At 40.7% G+C, this 18,176-nt stretch overlaps 1 protein-coding gene across 14 annotated transcripts in view; it reads right to left on the bottom strand.

Moving 5' to 3' along the window:
* Positions 1-5,179: 5,179 nt before the first annotated feature.
* Positions 5,180-18,176, bottom strand: part of ZNF382 (zinc finger protein 382) — a 50,713-nt gene continuing 37,716 nt past the window's right edge. For all 14 annotated transcript variants that reach the window (XM_059666890.1, XM_059666899.1, XM_059666894.1 and 11 more), the window contains one exon: positions 5,180-7,157. In XM_059666890.1, the coding sequence (XP_059522873.1) occupies positions 5,737-7,157 (1,421 nt within the window). In that variant the 3' untranslated portion in view covers positions 5,180-5,736. The remainder of the gene's footprint in view (positions 7,158-18,176) is intronic.

Below are 18,176 nucleotides of genomic sequence, written 5' to 3'. Positions count from 1 at the left end.
AGATACACATTAAAATTAGCCAAGGGAAGAAGTACATAGGGCAGAGCCCAGGAAGGTTCTAAACACAGAACCTCCAGTATTCCTTTAACCCCAGAATCATAAACATTGTTAACTTTTCCTATCAACATGCATAACAATATGCATGGAGTATTGCCAAATATGGAAGCTCACCTGAGCCCTGATGTCAAGAACTTTTATTGTGGCTCCTGGTTGCCAGCTGACTTTTAGTGTCCAACCTCCCAGGAGGTAGAACTGATACCTTAGTCTCTAGTCTCTTTAGAGTAGAATTGATGCCACATGGCTCAAAGCATCATAAATTCCACTGTTAGACTCTCTGGTGGCTGTGGTCTCCAGGTAACAAAGACTCTGTAGAGATCACTTCCCTGGAGATGAATAAAAAAGCCAGAGCTCTCTTTGGTTAAGGTTAAGTTCTTTACTATAAATATCACAAGAACATACTCTATATGAGTTTGTTTTAAATTTAAAATTTGCTTCATGACCTAGAATATGGTCTATCTGAGAAATGTTCAATGTGCACCTGAAAACATTGTGTATTCACTGTTGTTGGGTGGCATGCTCCATAAATGCTGGTAACATCCTATTGGTTGATGGTCCCATTCAGTTCTTCAATATCCTTGCTGATTGTCAGTCAAGTAGTTCCATCAATTGCTGGGAGTAAGGTATTTGAGTCCCCAGATATAATTTTGATTTGTATATTTCTCCTTTAAGCTTATAATCAGGTTTTGCTTCCTGTATTTTGAAGTTCTGTTGGTGGTACTAATTTTCTTTACTCTGAAGTCTGATTTGATATTATTATAGCCATTTCTATTTTCTTTTATTACATTTACTATTTATATATTTTACTATTTACATTTACTATTTATATATTTTTGCTTTCAACATACCTATATCATTATGTTTGACATGACATTTTTATAGTCACCATGTAATTGGGTCATGTTATTTATTTATTGTGCCAATCTCTGCCTCTCACCTGGTGGTTTAGACCATTTACATTTAAAGTAATTATTGATATGTTAGGGCCGTGGTTGGCAAACTGCGGCTCACGAGCCACATGCGGTTCTTTGGCCCCTTGAGTGTGGCTCTTCCTAAGCCTTAGGAGTACCCTAATTAAGTTAATAACAATGTACCTGCCTATATAGTTTAAGTTTAAAAAATTTGGCTCTCAAAAGAAATTTCAATCGTTGTACTGTTGATATTTGGTTCTGTTGACTAATGAGTTTGCCGACCACTGTGTTAGGGTCATTTTATTTGTTCTTTGCTGCTTCCCGCTGTTTCTTTTTCTTCTTTCTTTTTCCTTGCCTACTTGTAAGTTGATCAAACAATTTTAGAGTTCCATTTTGATTTATTTATAACTAGTGGCCCAGTGCACAAAATTCATGCACATTAAAAGGGGATTAATTAGAGGAAATATTTTAATATTGCTATTTGCCCTTTCTCTGTAATAGAAGTGTCAGAGATAAAAGAAAATTAATAAAATGTATATGAAAATCTTCCACCTGTCAGAGTCTGGGGCACACTACGGGACCCAGAGTCAAGTCCCTGCACACCCGCAGCAACTCAAAATCATGCGAGACCCAGACACAGCCAGCCCCACCCCCATTGGGCGAGATCCAGACCTGGCTGGCCCCACCCTTGTCAAGCCCCACCAGGCAGGGGGTGCAGCCTCAGGTCCCCCACAAGCCCTGCCGGGTTGGGGGGCACAGCCTCAGGGCCCCCGTCAAGCCCTGCAGGGTAGGGGGTGCAGCCTGAGGTGCCCCGGCCTGGCTCTGGGGCAGGGGGCGTGCTTTGAGGTCCTCCGTCAAGCCCCATGGGTGGGGGGCACAGCCTGAGGTCTGTCATCAAGCCATGTATGGCAGGGGGCACAACTTCAGGTCCCCCAGCCTGGCACCGGGGTAGGGGGCATGGCCTGAGGTACCCTGTCAAGCCCCATCAGGCAGGGGGCACAGCCTCAGGTCCCTGCTGATTGCTCATTAAGGCTCATTACAGGAACTCAGCCTCCACTGTGGGTGCAGCCATCTTGTGTTATGGAATTCCTGCCTCCACTGTGGGTGCAGCCATCTTGTGTTACGGAATCCCTGCCTCTGCTGTGGGCGCAGCCATATTGACCATTACGGTGTGATGGTCAATTTGCACATTCCCTCCTTATAAGATAAGTTGCTTTTTTAAAAAAATATATTTTACTGATTTTTTACAGAGATGAAGGGAGAGGGATAGAGAGTTAGAAACATCGATGAGAGAGAAACATCAATCAGCTGCCTTCTGCACAGTCCCCACTGGGGATGTGGCTGTAACCAAGGTACATGCCCTTGACCAGAATCAAACCTGGGACCCTTGAGTCCGCAGGCCAACGCTCTATCCACTGAGCCAAACTGGTTAGGGCTGGGTCTGGGTCTCGTGCAATTTTGAGGTGTGGCAGGTGTGCGGGGACTTGACTCTGGGTCCCGTAGCGTGCCCCAGATATGTAAATAGTAAACATATCAAATTTAATTCAAAACATGTCACCATTTTGTAGGTCAGGAATTTGAGAAAGCCTTGGCTGAGCAGTTATTGATTGGGGTCTGTCATGTGGTTCCGGGTGGGTGCCAGTGGGCTCCAGTCATCTGAAGAGTTGGGTGATCACTTCGATTAGCTGGGGCTAATGACCAGGGTGACTACACGAAGACTCTAGCATTATGCTGTCAATATGGGTGGACTTCTTTGATGGAAACTCCATTTCTCAGAGTTAAGAGTTAAAAGCCTCATCAGGTCTCCATTTAAATTTCCTCTTTAGTATGAATTGTTGTATAAGGAGTAAGATATGGCTAAAGTCATTCTTACAATAATTTCATTTGAAAAGTTCTCATCTAATGTAACTTTATGGTGTTGTGTAAGACTTGAGCTATGGCTAACTTTCATATTCATCATTTTTATATGACCAGTAAGATATAGGCCATAGGTAAAGATTATGCCCTACACCCTTCATTTTATTCATAGGGTTTTTATCCAGTTAGAATTCTCTAATGTTGAGCAAAGAAGATGCTAAGTGCCTCCCTTTCTCTAGTATAACTTTCTGATGTCATATAAGGCATTATTGTGGCTAAAGGTAATCTCACATTTATTACATTTGTCTGCTATTATATTAAGATTTAGACTACAGTTAAAGTCTTTGTACATGCATTATATTCAGATTCCCAGTTTTCACAACATTCATAGTGTCCCTCTACTATGAATTCTCTGATTTGAACCATTACCATACTGATAATATTCAGTTTTTTCTCTTCAGAACAAATTATCTCATACTGTGAAAGTGCCGAGTTGTTTGGTAGTATCTACCAAAGCCACCAAATGTAGATATGCCTCAGGACCCAGAAATTCCACTCCTAAGTATATACACGAGGGAAATAAATACATGTACATCTAATGACTAATATATTCACAAAAGCATTACTTATTATGACCCTAGGCTGTAAACAAAGAAAAAGCCCACCAATAGATTGGATATGTTGCGATATACTATCTAATAAAAGAGAAACATGGTAATTAGCCATACCTCCACTACCCTTCCCATTGGCTAATCAGGGCGATATGCAAATTAACTGCCAGCCAAGATGGCAGCCGGCAGCCGGCAGCCAGGCAGCTTGAAGCGAACAGGAGGCTTGCTTGCTTCAGTGATGGAGGACTCCAACATTCCCCGCCTGCCGCTGCCGGCCTCTGAGCTTGCAGTTTGAAACATTGTTACAAATATAGAAGCTAAACAAAACCCCAGAAACCTGCTTTCAGCCAGCTGGGATCTCAGAGCTGGAGTTGAAACAGTGTTTCGATTATAGAACCCAAATAAACCAGATACCTGCTTTCAGCAGCCGAGGCCTCAGAGCTGGAACCAAGCCTCAGAGCTAAAGCTGGCCCAGAATAAAAAAAAAAGAAAAGAAAAAAAGGAGCGGTTGGGAGCTTTAGTCACCCACCAGCCTGAAAACAGCCCTCAGCCCCTCACCCAGGCTGGCCAGGCACCCAAGCAGGACCCCCACCCTGATCCAGGACACCCTTCAGAGCAAACCAGCCGGCCCCCACCTGTGCACCACGCCTCTATCCTATATAGTAAAAGGGTAATATGCCTCCCAGCACCACGATCAGTGGAGCCGCGAGGCCTCCCGGCACCGGGATCAGCGTGACAGGGGGCAGCGCCCAAACCCCCTGATCGCCCTGCGGCTCTGTGTGTGACAGGGTGCGGCGCCCCAACCCCCTGATTGGCCCTGCTCTGTGGGTGATAGTTGGCGGTGCCCCAACCCCCCACCCCCCGCCCCCACGGGCCCTGCTCTGTGTGTGACGGGGTAGAGCCATAACCTCCCCATCGGCCCTGCCCTGAGTGTGACAGGGTGTGGTGCTCCAACCCCCTGATCCACCCTGCTCTGTGTGTGATGGGGGCGGTGCCGCAACTCCCCTTTCGGCCCTACTCTGTGAGTGACAGGGGGGAGTTCCTCAACCCCCTGATGGCCGCTACTCTGTGCGTGGCACGGGGGAGCTCCCCAACCCCCTTATCGACCTTGCTCTGTGTGTGACAGGGTATGGAGCCCCAACCCCCCTGATGGGCCCTGCTCTGTGAGTGACAGGGGGTGGCGCCGCAACCTCCCCATTGTCCATGCCTTGAGTGTGACAGGGGGCGGCGCCCCAACTCCCCAATCAGCCCTGCTCTGAGCCCGACCAGGGGCTGCACCTAGGGATTGGGCCTGCCCTCTGCCACCCGGGAGCAGGCCTAAGCCAGCAGGTCGTTATCTCCCAAGGGGTCCCAGACTGCGAGAGGGCACAGTCCGGGCTGAGGGACCTTCCCTCCCCCCGCCGAGTGCACAAATTTTTGTGCACTGGGCCTCTAGTACTTATATAATGAATAATGAAATTCTATACAGAATAAAAATACACAAATTTCTGCCACATGCACTAATGATGAGTTTTTTTTGTTTTGGGTTTTTTAAAAAATATATTTTATTGTTTTTTTACAGAGAGGGAGAGGGATAGAGAGTCAGAAACATTGATGAGAGAGAAACATCAATCAGCTGCCTCCTGCACACCCCCCACTAGGGATGTGCCCACAACCAAGGTACATGCCCTTGACTGGAATCGAACCTGGGATCCTTCAGTCCGCAGGCTGATGCTCCATCCACTGAGCCAAACCAGTTAGGGCGCTAATGATAAGTTTTAGAGACACAATAATGAATGAAAGCCAAATATGAAAAAATACATGATATATAATCCAATTTATATAAAAGTTAACAATAAGTAAAAACTATTATGCTAGAAGTTAGAACTTTGGTTAACTCTGAGGAGGTAACAGTTTTTATTCCATATTTGCAATGAGAAATACAATTCACACCTCCTTTCTTTTTAAGTCTTTTGTTCACAGTGTGGTTCACATACCAACTGTATATTACTGGTTCACAATAAGGTAGGTATTGAAATTAAAAATAAGTAATTTTAAATATGTGTAGCAACTTGACAGAGAAATTTTATATCTAATGAATGTAAAAATAGAAAACTGGGGATTGTATTTTCAATGACTTTTGTCATTTAATTTGTCTAGTAATTATTTTGTGTGTATGTTTTATCGGCTAGCAAACAGTAAGTAAATATATGATATAGTACCTTAAACTGTTGACTATTATTACACTTGCAAGCAACATCATATACTGGGTTTACTATGACTTTAAAAGTTTTTTACTAAAAAAAGAGTCACATCCTTTACTATATTCCAATGATTTCTACCTTGTGAGTTTTCTGATGGACAATGAGATTTGACTTACAACTGAAGAACTTACCACATTCTTTACATTCATACAGTTTCTCTCCTATGTGAGTTTTCTGATGGCGAATGAGGTTTGACTTCCTACTAAAGGCTTTGCCACACTGAGGACATTGATTGGATTTCTCTCCTGTATGTATTCTCTGATGAACAGTGAGGATTGCCTTCTGGCGAAAGGACTTCCCACATTCATTACAACTATAGGGTTTCTCCCCTGTATGAATTCTTTGATGGAGAGTGAGGGTTGTCTTTTGGCAGAAGGACTTTCCACATTCATTACAAATATAGGGTTTCTCTCCTGTGTGAGTTCTTTGGTGTACAGTGAGGGTTGTCTTCTGGATAAATGCCTTCCCACATTCATTACATTGATATGGTTTCTCTCCTGTGTGAGTTCTCTGATGATCAATGAGGTATGACTTCTTTCTAAAAGCACTTCCACACTGAGTACAATCATAGGCTTTCTCCCCTGTATGTATTTTGTGATGCCTGGTGAGGGTTGCCTTCTGGCGGAAGGATTTCCCACAATCCATACAAATGTAGGGTTTCCCCTCTACATGTGTTTTCTCATGAAGAGTGAGGGCTGTCTTTTGACGGAAGGCTTTTCCACATTGACTGCAAACATAAGGTTTCTCACCTGTGTGAATTCGCTGATGCTCAATGAGATATGACTTCCTTCTAAAGCTATTGCCACAATAAGAACAATGAAAGGGTTTCTCTTCTGTTTCAGATCTCTGATGTATAATAAAAATGGACTTCCTGCAGAGGAAATTCCCATATTTGCTATACGCATGGGACTTCTTCTCCATAAGATTTTGTGGATGGACACTGGAATTTGACTTTTCAATGAAAGGCGTTCCATCTTTATTGTATTCAAAGAGTCCTTCTCCTCTATGAGTTCTACTATGTGTAAATAACATTTCTTTCATAAGGAAGGAATTTTCACATTCATTATGTTCAAATGATTGCTCTGGAGTTTGAACCTTCTGATGTTTAATAAGCTCTTGTTTATTACTCAGACTGCTTTCTGTTTGTTTACAGAGATTTTCTGCAGTATGAGTTTTCTCATGCTTTGTATTGAGAAGTGATTTCTCCCATCCGTAACCCTCACCAAACTTCTCTCTTACAGGGCTTATATTTCTAATGACTAATTCTGAAATATTTTTCAAAACCTTTCCATCAGGTTTATATTCATGTAGTGTTGTTTTTGAAATAATATAGTTCTTGCCTACAGTAAGTGTCTTCCCCAAAATATTATTTTTTTCCTTAATTAGTCTTTCATGGTTGATGAATACAACTGATCTAAATTGCCTATCTTGGTATTGTTTAAACTTCATTAAGACATCTTCAGCTTTCCCATCTTCTTCTAGAAAAGAATACAATAAACAGTGTAAGTCTTGATATAAATGTTATGAATTAGACATATATACAAACAATCTATTGTACAACTGTCTGTCTCACTATTGTGATCTACAGAAAGGCCAAAATAAACTACCTCTTGGTAGACAAAATGCATGTAACTTAAACACAAATCCTGCTATACTGTTAAAATGAAGAATAATTGGCATAATCAAAGAACACTCATATCTTTGACATATTGTAAATATAAGTTACATCAAGCAGGTCTAATTAATACAAGGGCAAGTAAGCAAAAGATGGTGAAAGTGGCATTATTCTTGGAATGGGGAGGTTTAGAGATGATGGAGTGAGCCTATCAAGAGTACTAACCAGTAAACAAGCAAAACTGTTCAGGTGGAGATGAAAGCATATATACTTATTTCCTCATGCCTAAAAAGGTGTTATAAAGGTGTCATTTGCTATCTATAGCAAATGAACTTTATCAAGCACTCATTTTATTATTTTGAAAGAAACACTAATCTATATCTAGGCCCTAGCTCTCCATATAACTGAGTTATTTTCTCTTGAAAGGGAAGAATTAGAAAAACATTTCATTAGGAATTATAAAATAAACCAGAGGACAAAGCATACTTTCAAATGAACATAATCACTGATTGCTGCTATATCTATTTATTTTTCCAGGGGGATGGTCAATAATTAAATTCTACTGATCATCAATTCTAATTGTCCCTCCTTTCAATTTGCTGAAGTACTTTTTCAGTGTTAGAGAAAGATGGGTTCAAGTTTTCCTCCCAATGCAGTAACATGCCTTAAACTCTGCTATTCCCTATAGGGACTGTGAAGGACTAGATTCTTCAGTATATGTGTATAGCACTCATTGACCTTACCTATTATCCTATATAATAAAGAGCTAATATGCTAACTAGACAGACGGCAGAATGACCTTCCACAGTGACCTTCTAGAACAACCAGTGGTTGGGGGGCAGGGTCGCAGGGCCATGAGGCAGCAGGGGCTGCAAGGGCCTACTTTTGCACGAATTTTGTGCATCAGGCTTCTAGTTTTTCTTATAAATTTTTGGCAAATTTTACTACTGTTATCTTACTACAACCCACATCTGGTGGAGCAGTTTTAAAGATGGGTTTATCTTACCCATAATTTGTACCTTATTTACAATAGCCCGAAACTGGAAACAGCCCAATTATCTATGAAAAGGTAAACAGGCAATATTGTGTCATGTAATTATACAAGGTAATACTACTCAGCAATAAAAAAAGGGGGAGAAAACCTACTGATGACAAAGGGATGAAGCTAAAACATTTTTCAGAGTGAAAGCTTTATGCAAAAGAGTAAATATTGCACAATTCCACTATGTGTAGTCCTAGAACATGTAAAACTAATCTGTATTGTAACAGGAGTTACATTGCCATCCTGAGAATGTTTTTTTTTTTTTAAATATATTTTATTGAGTTTTCACAGAGAGGAAAGGAGAGAGATAGAGAGCCAGAAACATCGATGAGAGAGAAACATCGATCAGCTGCCTCCTGCACACTCCCCACTGGGGATGTGCCCGCAACCAAGGTACATGCCCTTGACCGGAATCGAACCTGGGACCTTTCAGTCCGCAGGCCGACGCTCTATCCACTGAGCCAAACCGGTTTCGGCATCCTGAGAATCTTAATCACCTTCAAGAACATGCTACTACTCAATTTATCCAAGCCTTCACATATTCTTTCTATCCTTCAATGTCTAATTTGTCTGAAATTAGAATATAATTATAGTCTGGACTACCCATTTCAAGAAATATTCCAACAGTTTCAATGAGGGAACAAGGAGACATATGAAACACTTTCAATAATAAAGAATTTACATTAAAAAAGACTACTAGTATATTTTGAGGATTAAAAATGGTGGGAGAGTAGGAGGATGCTGCACAGACATGCTCCCAGGAATAAGCTGGAATTACAACTGAAATATGGAAAGGCTTCCTGAAAAATCAATAGAAAACTCACAGGATAGAAACTTGATACCCAAGGACTGAAGGTGGAGACAGCATAGAGACTGGCAGGAGGGACGGAGGCACCAAAGGGCTGGCCAGGCACCCACAGATGGCAACTGAAGTCCTGGAGAGACATATCAGCTATGGTGGGGTGCCACTGAGAACTCTGGGATCTAATCCCCAATCTTGGCTCCCCAGAAGAGAGCACCAAACTGAGGAGGGTACCCACATAACATCTAGCTGTGAAAAGCAGTGGGGTGCTGTCTGCCAGGGAGTGGCAGCTGAAAGTTCAAGCACCCTCTTAAAGGGCCAATGCATAAAAATTCCCTGTGAAGCCTTATGCTCTGGCAGAGGGAGGGTGAAGTGGACTGGGGCTGTGAGAGCAGAACCCAGGACTGGGGATTCGTGGGGATAAAGCTCAAAAGGCATGCACCCCAAGTTTCCTGGGCTGAGTCATTCCCTCACACAGTGGAGGACATATTTCCCAGATAGACATTTGCCTTGCCTGGGGAGAAGACAGTCAACACAACCTATTGAAAAACACCTTGCCCTGAGGCCACTTAAGAGATTAAAAGTAACAACTAGCCTCCAGGCAGAAGCAACTGCCCCACCCTGTTGAAAAAACTCTCACCACACCTGAGGACAATTGCCTGGGGGCAATTCAAGTCAGAATCCTGTTAGTCTGTAGACAGAGGTAGTCTCTGGAGGCTTTGAGTCTTTGCCTGGTTCAATTTGTAAGAAATAGCCTTTCCCTAGCCAGTTTGGCTGGGTGGATAGAGTGTTGGCCTGCAGACTGAAGGGTCCCAGGTTCGATTCCGGTCATGGGCATGTGCCCGGGTTGTGGGCTCGATCCCCAGTGGGGGGTGTGCAGGAGGCAGCTGATCAATGATTCTCTCTCATCATTGATGTTTCTATCTCTCTCTCCCTCTTCCTTCTTCTCTGAAATTAATAATATATATGTAACAGCCTTTAACATTGTCCTGCACTAGAGATTGAGTGGTATAGAGGATCTACCTAAAACATAGTCACAAACCCAAACAGACAACCAAAATGAGGAAACAAAGGAATAACCCCCAAATGAAAGAACTAGTGAATTCTCCAGAAGAGATAAATGAAACAGAGATAAGAAATTTATCTGAAACAGAGTTCACAGTATTGACTGTAACAATGCTCAACAGCATGAAAAAAGATATAGTAACTATGAAAAAAGAACAGTTTGAGATAAAAGAATGACATAACACAAATAAAGAACACATTGGAAAGAATACATACCAGATTAGGGGAAGCTGAGGAGCAAATCAGTGAATTAGAAGACAGTTGAAAACATCAGTCAATCAGAGAACAAAAAGAAGAAAAAAGTAAAAAATAGGAGGACAGTTTAATGGAACTGTGGGACAATGTGAAACATAACAATATTAGAATAGTAGGTATGCCAGAAGAGGCAGAAAGGGAGAAAGGAATAGAGAAGGTGTTTGAAGAAATAATGGCAGAAAAATTCCTTAACCTGGTAAAGGAAAAAGTCACACAAGTTCAGGAGACACAGACAACCCCAAACAAGAAGAACCCAAACAGACCCATGCCCAGACACATCATAATTAAAATGCCAAAAATTAAAGACAAAGAGAGAATCTTAAAGGCAGCAAGAAAAAAAAAACCTGTTACCTACAAAGGTGTTCCCATAAGGCTGACACCTGATTTCTCATCAGAAACTCTACAGGCCAGAAGGCATGAAGTACTCAAGGTAATGAAAAGCAAGGATCTGAGACCAAGATTACTATATCCAGCAAGGCTATCATTCAAAATAGATGGTCAAATAAAGAGCTTCCTAGATAAAAAAAAAAAAAAAAGGCTAAAGGAGTTCATCACCACCAAGCCAGCATTACAAGAAATGCTAAAGGGATTTCTGTAAGGGATAGCTGAGAAGAAACAGAGAGAGAAACCTAGCCATACAGAATTGAGATGACTATAAATAAGTACCTCTCAATAATAACCTTAAATGTAAATGCATTTAATGCTCCAATCAAAAGGTGTAGGGTAGCTGAATGGATACAAAAACATGACCCAACTATATGCTGTCTACAAGAGACCCACCTCAAAACAAAAGTCACACACAGGATGAAAGTGAAGGGAAAGAAAAAAATTTTCCATGCAAATGGAAAAAGAAATAAGAAGCTGGAATAGCAATACTATATCCAACAAAATAGACTTTAAAAGCATCATGCCAAGCAAAATAACCCAGTTGGAGAAAGATAAATATCATATGATCTCACTCATTAGTGGAATATAATGAAAAACAAACTGATGAACAAAAATAGAGCCAGAGGGGGGAAAATATACTAGAATATAATAGAAGTAATCCTGTTATTTGCAGATTTTTAATATTTCCTACTTTTGTGGTATTAAACTATGTTAGGACAGTTTTGGTAATATTATTATACTTAAATCCTTTTATTCTTGAAATATTAATGTTTATTGCATGTAATATTATTATATGTAAGATCATTTTTCTGGAATAATTGGTGTTTATTGCATGTAACATTATCATATTTAAAATCGTTTTTCTTGAGAAAAAAAGACTATATTTCAAATTAGAATTATCAGGGTTAGAGTTGATTGGAATCATTTTATTGGATTCATGAGCTCCAGGTCTGATCGGTTCAATTCCACTTATTATGGGATTTTCTCTTTCCAAAAATTATATTATATCACTACTGATTCTATAATTTAATAAAGCAAATATTTTCATTTAAAAAAATATTTCAACAATCTGCTATTTCAACATGAACATTCTATGTAAAATGCTTAATTTGAAAATATTGTCTTCCCAACTGTAACCTATGCTCTCAAAAGTCATTATTTTATTATCTTCTTTGAAACCTCTGAGTATACATTAACACACTTGTTATGTGAAGTAAAGGGATGTGATCTTGGCATGAATGTCTAAAAAGAACTTACCAGCCGAAACCGGTTTGACTCAGTGGATAGAGCGTCGGCCTGCGGACTCAAGGGTCCCAGGTTCGATTCTGGTCAAGGGCATGTACCTGGGTTGTGGGCACATCCCCAGTGGGGGATGTGCAGGAGGCAGCTGATCGATGTTTCTCTCTCATCGATGTTTCTGGCTCTCTATCTCTCTCCCTTCCTCTCTGTAGGGAATCAATAAAATATATTTATAAAAAAAAAAAGAACTTACCATTAAATGATATCTGAATGGATGAGAAAGATGTTTTCCTTGCATGGTACTATAAATAATCAATCAGGTAACTCTGAATGTCTAGCCTTTGTCAGAAGCTACAGTAAGGAAAAGCAAAAGGGAGGACCTTATTTTGAGGGACCTGTTAATCAGATGGGAGAAAGAAGCCTCAGAGAAAACATGTTAAATAATGTATCAAATTATTAGACCATATCAGAGGATATGTCTGTTTGCATGTTACATATAATCAGTAGAATGAATGTGAGTGCAGAAAAAAGGTAATGACATGGTTTGGAGTAGTCAAGGAACATTTCATGCAGGAAGTGAAACCTGATCTTTTAACTAAAGGATATGTAGCACTGTGTGGTAAAAAATAAAACTTTGCCCAATGAGAGGCTTGACATTTGCTTTTGGCTTCTGGAAGGTAATCTCTAAGCCTATGGAATGTCATGCTTGACAGAAGTGTAGTAGTTTGTTTGGGAGCCTGTTGGCCAGCCAGAAAGTAACAGTGTAATTTAGGGTGGGGTCTTTGAGCCTCACCAACGGTGTGATTTAGGATGGGGGCTTTGGGTCACACAGTATCAGCTTGACCGCTCAAGGGGCTCGAAACTGAGATCAGCCATATGAACAATCAGTCAAGCCTATGTGATGGAGCCCCAATATAAACTCTGGATACGAGGCTCGGGTGAAGCCTCCCTGGTTGGTGATATTCTGTAATACTGTCCATAATTCCACACAGAGAGGGCTACTAGATGCTCCATGTTTGGTACTTTCCCGGATTCTGCCCCATGTGTTTGGCTTGATTTTAATCTGTAGGCTTCCTCTGTGAGTGTTACAGCTTTCAGGAAGTTCTGTGAGTCCTTCTAGCAAATTACTGATACTAAAGTAGTTCTGGGGACTCATGAACTTGCAATTGCTGTCAGAAATGAGGGTGGTCTTATGTGTACTGTAGTATCCTCTAATTCTGTAGTTGGCTAACTGCAAGTATCCATATGGGCACAGAAAAGCTGTCACATAATGAAAGACCCAGTTGTAAAGAATAAAATCAATTGCATGGAGTACATTTGGGAGACTAAAATAAATAGGGATTAGCAAAAGTTCTCAGTCACAGAGAGAAATACACCTGGAATGACCAGATGAGATATTATTCTGCCAACCCTTGAATAAAAGAGATTTAAAAATTTTTATGTGATATCATTTTAGTATATTGACAATTATATGCTGAAAGAACTTGGAGGAAATTATGGCAAATCCAAATATTAACTATAGCAGTCCATACCTTTCATTTTGGGAGATGTCAGTGGCAAATGAGAATATGAATCTGTAAAGATATTTCAGAGTAAAATAACATAACACAAATTGTGGAGAGATCATTAAGAAAAATATAATAGAGATGATGGAATCAACCTGCTACTGTAAGGGGCTGATTATAGGAACAAAAGGATATAGAAACAAATCAGAGTAAGGTAAAGAATGACTATTATTTCTGACTAGAGGCCCGGTGCACAAAATTCATGCATGGAGGGAGGGGGGGTCCATCAGCCCGGCCTGCACCTTCTCCAATCTGGGATCTCTCTCGTAATCTGGAACCACTGGCTCCTAACCGCTCACCTGCCTGCCTACCTGATCCCCCTAACTGCTCTATCTTCCTGCCTGATCCCCTTAACTACCTAACTGGTCTCCCCTGCTGGCCTGATCCCCCTAACTGCCTAACTACTCCCCCCTGCCAGCCTGATCCCCCTAACTGCCTATCTGCTCTCCCCTTCTGGCCTGATCCCCCTAGCTGCCTATCTGTTCTCTGCTGCCGGCCTGATCCCCCTAACTGCTCTGCCCTCCTCGCCTGATCACCCTAACTGCCTAACTGTGCCCCCCCCCCTGCTGTCCTGATCACCCTACTGCTCTCCCCTCCTGGCCCGATCCCCCTAACTGCCTATCTGCTCTCCCCTCCTGGCCTGATCCCCCTAACTGCCTATCTGTGCTCCCCTCCTGGCTTGATCCCCCTAACTGCCTATCTGCTCCCTCTTCCTCTCTGTGTCCTTTGGATACCCAGTGCAGGCATGCTGAGAGCTCTCTACCGCAGCCCCGCCCCATCCTGATTGGTCGTTACGTGACTGTGTCCTGGCCAATTTGCATATTCCTCTATTATTAGTATAGATATATCAATAAACAAAAGGATGAGACAACTGATTACTGTATTGTTGTAGGCAGATTAAAATATACCATTAGAGTCCAGGTGGGAGAAATGGGCTAAAAAATGTATTTGAAACCCATTCACGTAAAACAAGGGAATCACAACTTGAGAATGGATAAAATTATTATAGCTTATGGGATCTTTATACTAGCAAGAAATGAGGATGAAGAAAAACACTTTACACCAATGAGAGCCTACGGAAATAAAATCCATTTATTCAACAAATATTTATTTTCCTTGGCAATGCAAATAAAGGGAAGAAAAACAACCAAGATGTGAATGGGCATTTAGGGAAACAGAATGAGAATGAGTTAGTATTATTCACCCAAGGTGGGTAGATATTAGGAATCTGACCATTATGATATGACACACGGAAAAAGAGTGGCCTATGAATTTTGAAATCTGATGGCAGGTCTCATGATGAGAAAAAGATGTGGGACTGAGTCTAGGAAGCAAGAATAAGGTATTGTACAGGGAAAGGAAGGGAAAAAAAAGAAAACTAAGAGGAAAATAAATATTACACAATTATTTCCTTTTATCTTTTGGATATATTTAAGTTGCCTATAAACAGGAGACTATAACAAAAGAAGAAATAATACTAAAATGTTAAAGAAACAGATGATAAGAAAGGCCTAAACCACCGAAGTGTGATTCACAAACTTTGTACTACCTGAGATCCATCTGGGAGGTCCACAAAGTCAAAACTATTTTTGCTAATAATAACAATACTTCAATTGTATTTTTAACTGTGTTCATATTTGCACTAATGAAGCAAAAGCAATAGTAAGTTAAAATGGAATTTTAACTTGTGGAGGTGAATGAATGACGACAAAGAGAGGCTAATGCCATTAAAGGAAGATTGTTATTATTTTCTTTTCCTGCAGGGCCACATGAGGTCAGGAGACAGACAGGAGTGAGGGGAAAGTCTAGGCCAAAGTCATTATTGGGGCTTGCTTCTACAAAAAAGGCAACTTCAGATAGGCTAGTTTGAATACTGTTGATAGGCTATGGGTCATAGGATTGGTCTCTAGTTGACTAGTACCTGATCTTGGGTGATTTAGGACAGGGAATATATTGGCTTGGTGTGTGAGAGTTAGATAAAGTAGGTGGTTGAGAGTATGGTTGGGATTCATTGGTTTGTATATGAAAGGTGGGCTCACCAATAGGTTGTTTACTGTCTCTAGGAATTAGTTAGCTCTGGGAGGGGCAGTTTCTCCCAACCAGCAAGGCTCCCCAAAGATGTTAAAACATCATAAAATATAAAATATAGAAAATAAAAAATATGGTTAATACAATGGATAAAATGTTAACACATTAGCATAAACCAAAGCACTGGCACCAAACAACAGTAATCACTGCATTTCTAACTGGTACATACAAGAAAAAATATAAGACTGCTGACAGAGCAGAAATATATTATTAATTTCATTATATCTTCACCATTATATTTTCAATATTCAATGTGATAATTAAAGAAGTACGCATAAAGCACTTCTGTTGTATACCAGAGTATAATGTATTTTGTAAGGAAGGGGGCTGGTGTAATTGCTGAGTGGAGAACTGAATAACTTTCTGCGGAACAACTTTTTTACTTGAAAGTACAATAGACTACTCAGAGTATCTGGTAGATATTTCTTGAACAATGTGAGCCTGTCAATTCAAAGAAAACATCTGCCAACATTTGTTACCAATGATAGAATTCAAGTTTCAACTAAAGGTCATTATATTGGAAAGCTCATATTTGCTATTGTGTCAGCTTCCTAATGTTTAAAAGACTTTTCTGATGAGATTGCAGATGATATTAACGAATATGGGTTTGGGTTTAAAAAAATGTTGTATACGGAAATGTGGCTAAATTTGGAAGATATGTACAAGGCAGATGACCAATGCATAATATTACCAAAAAATGCCTGGGTAAAAAATCTATTTTAGTGGCCATTGGATTTTATGTAATAGTGTACAAAATATCAGTATTATGATTTCAGATTCTATATTGCAACTAACTGTTTAGGAACTACAAATTAAGCTTGACTGTAGTATTAATGAAAAATATCCACAACAACCTTAAAAGGCTTTTAAAATATAATTTTTCAAACTATACATATGCATGAAGATTTTTTTCTTCATATATTTAAATTAAAACAACAAATGAAACAGATTGAGTGCAGAACGATAGGTGAAAATTAGCTGTCTTTTATTAAGGAAGACACTATAAATTTCAATTATGCAAAATGCCACTTTTCTCACCGTATTTTCCCTTTTGGGGAACAGTTATTTTTTTGTAAAAATATGATTTTCTTGATATCATGTAATGAGTTTATTATTATTATACTAAAGGCCTGGTGCACGAAAATTCATGCACTGGGGGGGTCCCCTCACCCCTCTCACTGGGAGCCCTCAGGGGATGTCCTGCTGATGGCTTAGGCCCGCTCCCCATGCCTCCCTCTGCAGGAGGCAACCAGGCTGATCAGGGGAAGGCGCCGCCCCCATCACCCCACTGCTGCTGCCACTGCTGGTGGCTGCGAGGCCTGACCTCGCAGCCGCCAGGGCTCACAGCTGCCTGAGCCCACAGCTGCCTGAGCCCACGGCTGCCTGAGCTCACGGCTGCCTGAGCCCACAGGTGCCTGAGCCCACAGGTGCCTGAGCCCACGGCTGCCTGAGCTCACGGCTGCCTGAGCCCACAGGTGCCTGAGCCCACGGCTGCCTGAGCCCACGGTTGCTGTGAGCCCACGGCTGCCGTGAGCTGCGGGCCTCTCAACCGCTGTGGCTTTGTCCAGATGGATGTCTACCCTAATTAGGATATTACCCTTTTATTAGTATAGATTGTTTTAAAATGAACCAATAAAGAATATTTAAAATGTTTAATTTCTAATAGGGTATACACACACATGCGCACGAGTGCACACACAGAGAGTTCTTTTAATCTTTAATAATTCTAAGAGTATAAGCAAGTTCCAAGACTGAAAAGTTGATCTAGACATCTGGATTCTGGCAATGTAAAAGAAATTTGTATCAAAGCAACCTTCCAGTTGATGAAGTTATAAACTTTGGGTGAACTGGAAAAAACAACAGTTTGTTTGATAAAGAGTGATCAAAAGCAGGCATAAACTGGAGTGGATACAACCTTTGAAAGAAAGAAAATGCACTGCATAAGATCTACATTTATCCAGGTTTTCCACTGTGTGCCTGGTAATTCATCTCAAGGAGAAAGCAGGAGTCACATGTGCAGAAAAATCAGAGATTATAGTTCTGGGCTATGAGAGTGGCTGTAAATTGAGAACAAAATCTTAGAATGGAGAAGTAATAGAAGGAGAACACAAAAGTTAGCATACCCCGCTCCTCAAAACCTTGGTTAATTGCTTTTCTGCAGGGCAAGACTGCAAGGAGCATAAAAGAAAAAAGAAAGCTGGAGCTCTAAAAGAATTAAGCAAAAATTTTAGCAGTTACTTGACTCTGGAAAAACAGAGTATTTAATTCTAGTCCTGTGCCAAGTTAGAGAAACCTGGTTAAATCTTTGTTCTTTCTATTGAAACCCCAGAATAGTCATGTATTAGGAGTGAAGGCTGTATTCCAGGACTCAGAGAAATCATAAAACCAAAGGAAAACCTGAAACTGAAATAGAAATCATCTAAAAAACTTAAAAGCAAC

The sequence above is a fragment of the Myotis daubentonii genome, chromosome 15 (assembly GCF_963259705.1).
Source record: "Myotis daubentonii chromosome 15, mMyoDau2.1, whole genome shotgun sequence".
NCBI classification, from domain to species: domain Eukaryota; kingdom Metazoa; phylum Chordata; class Mammalia; order Chiroptera; family Vespertilionidae; genus Myotis; species Myotis daubentonii.
Note: the sequence above shows the minus strand (reverse complement) of the source record. Positions and strands in the feature narration are given on the sequence as shown.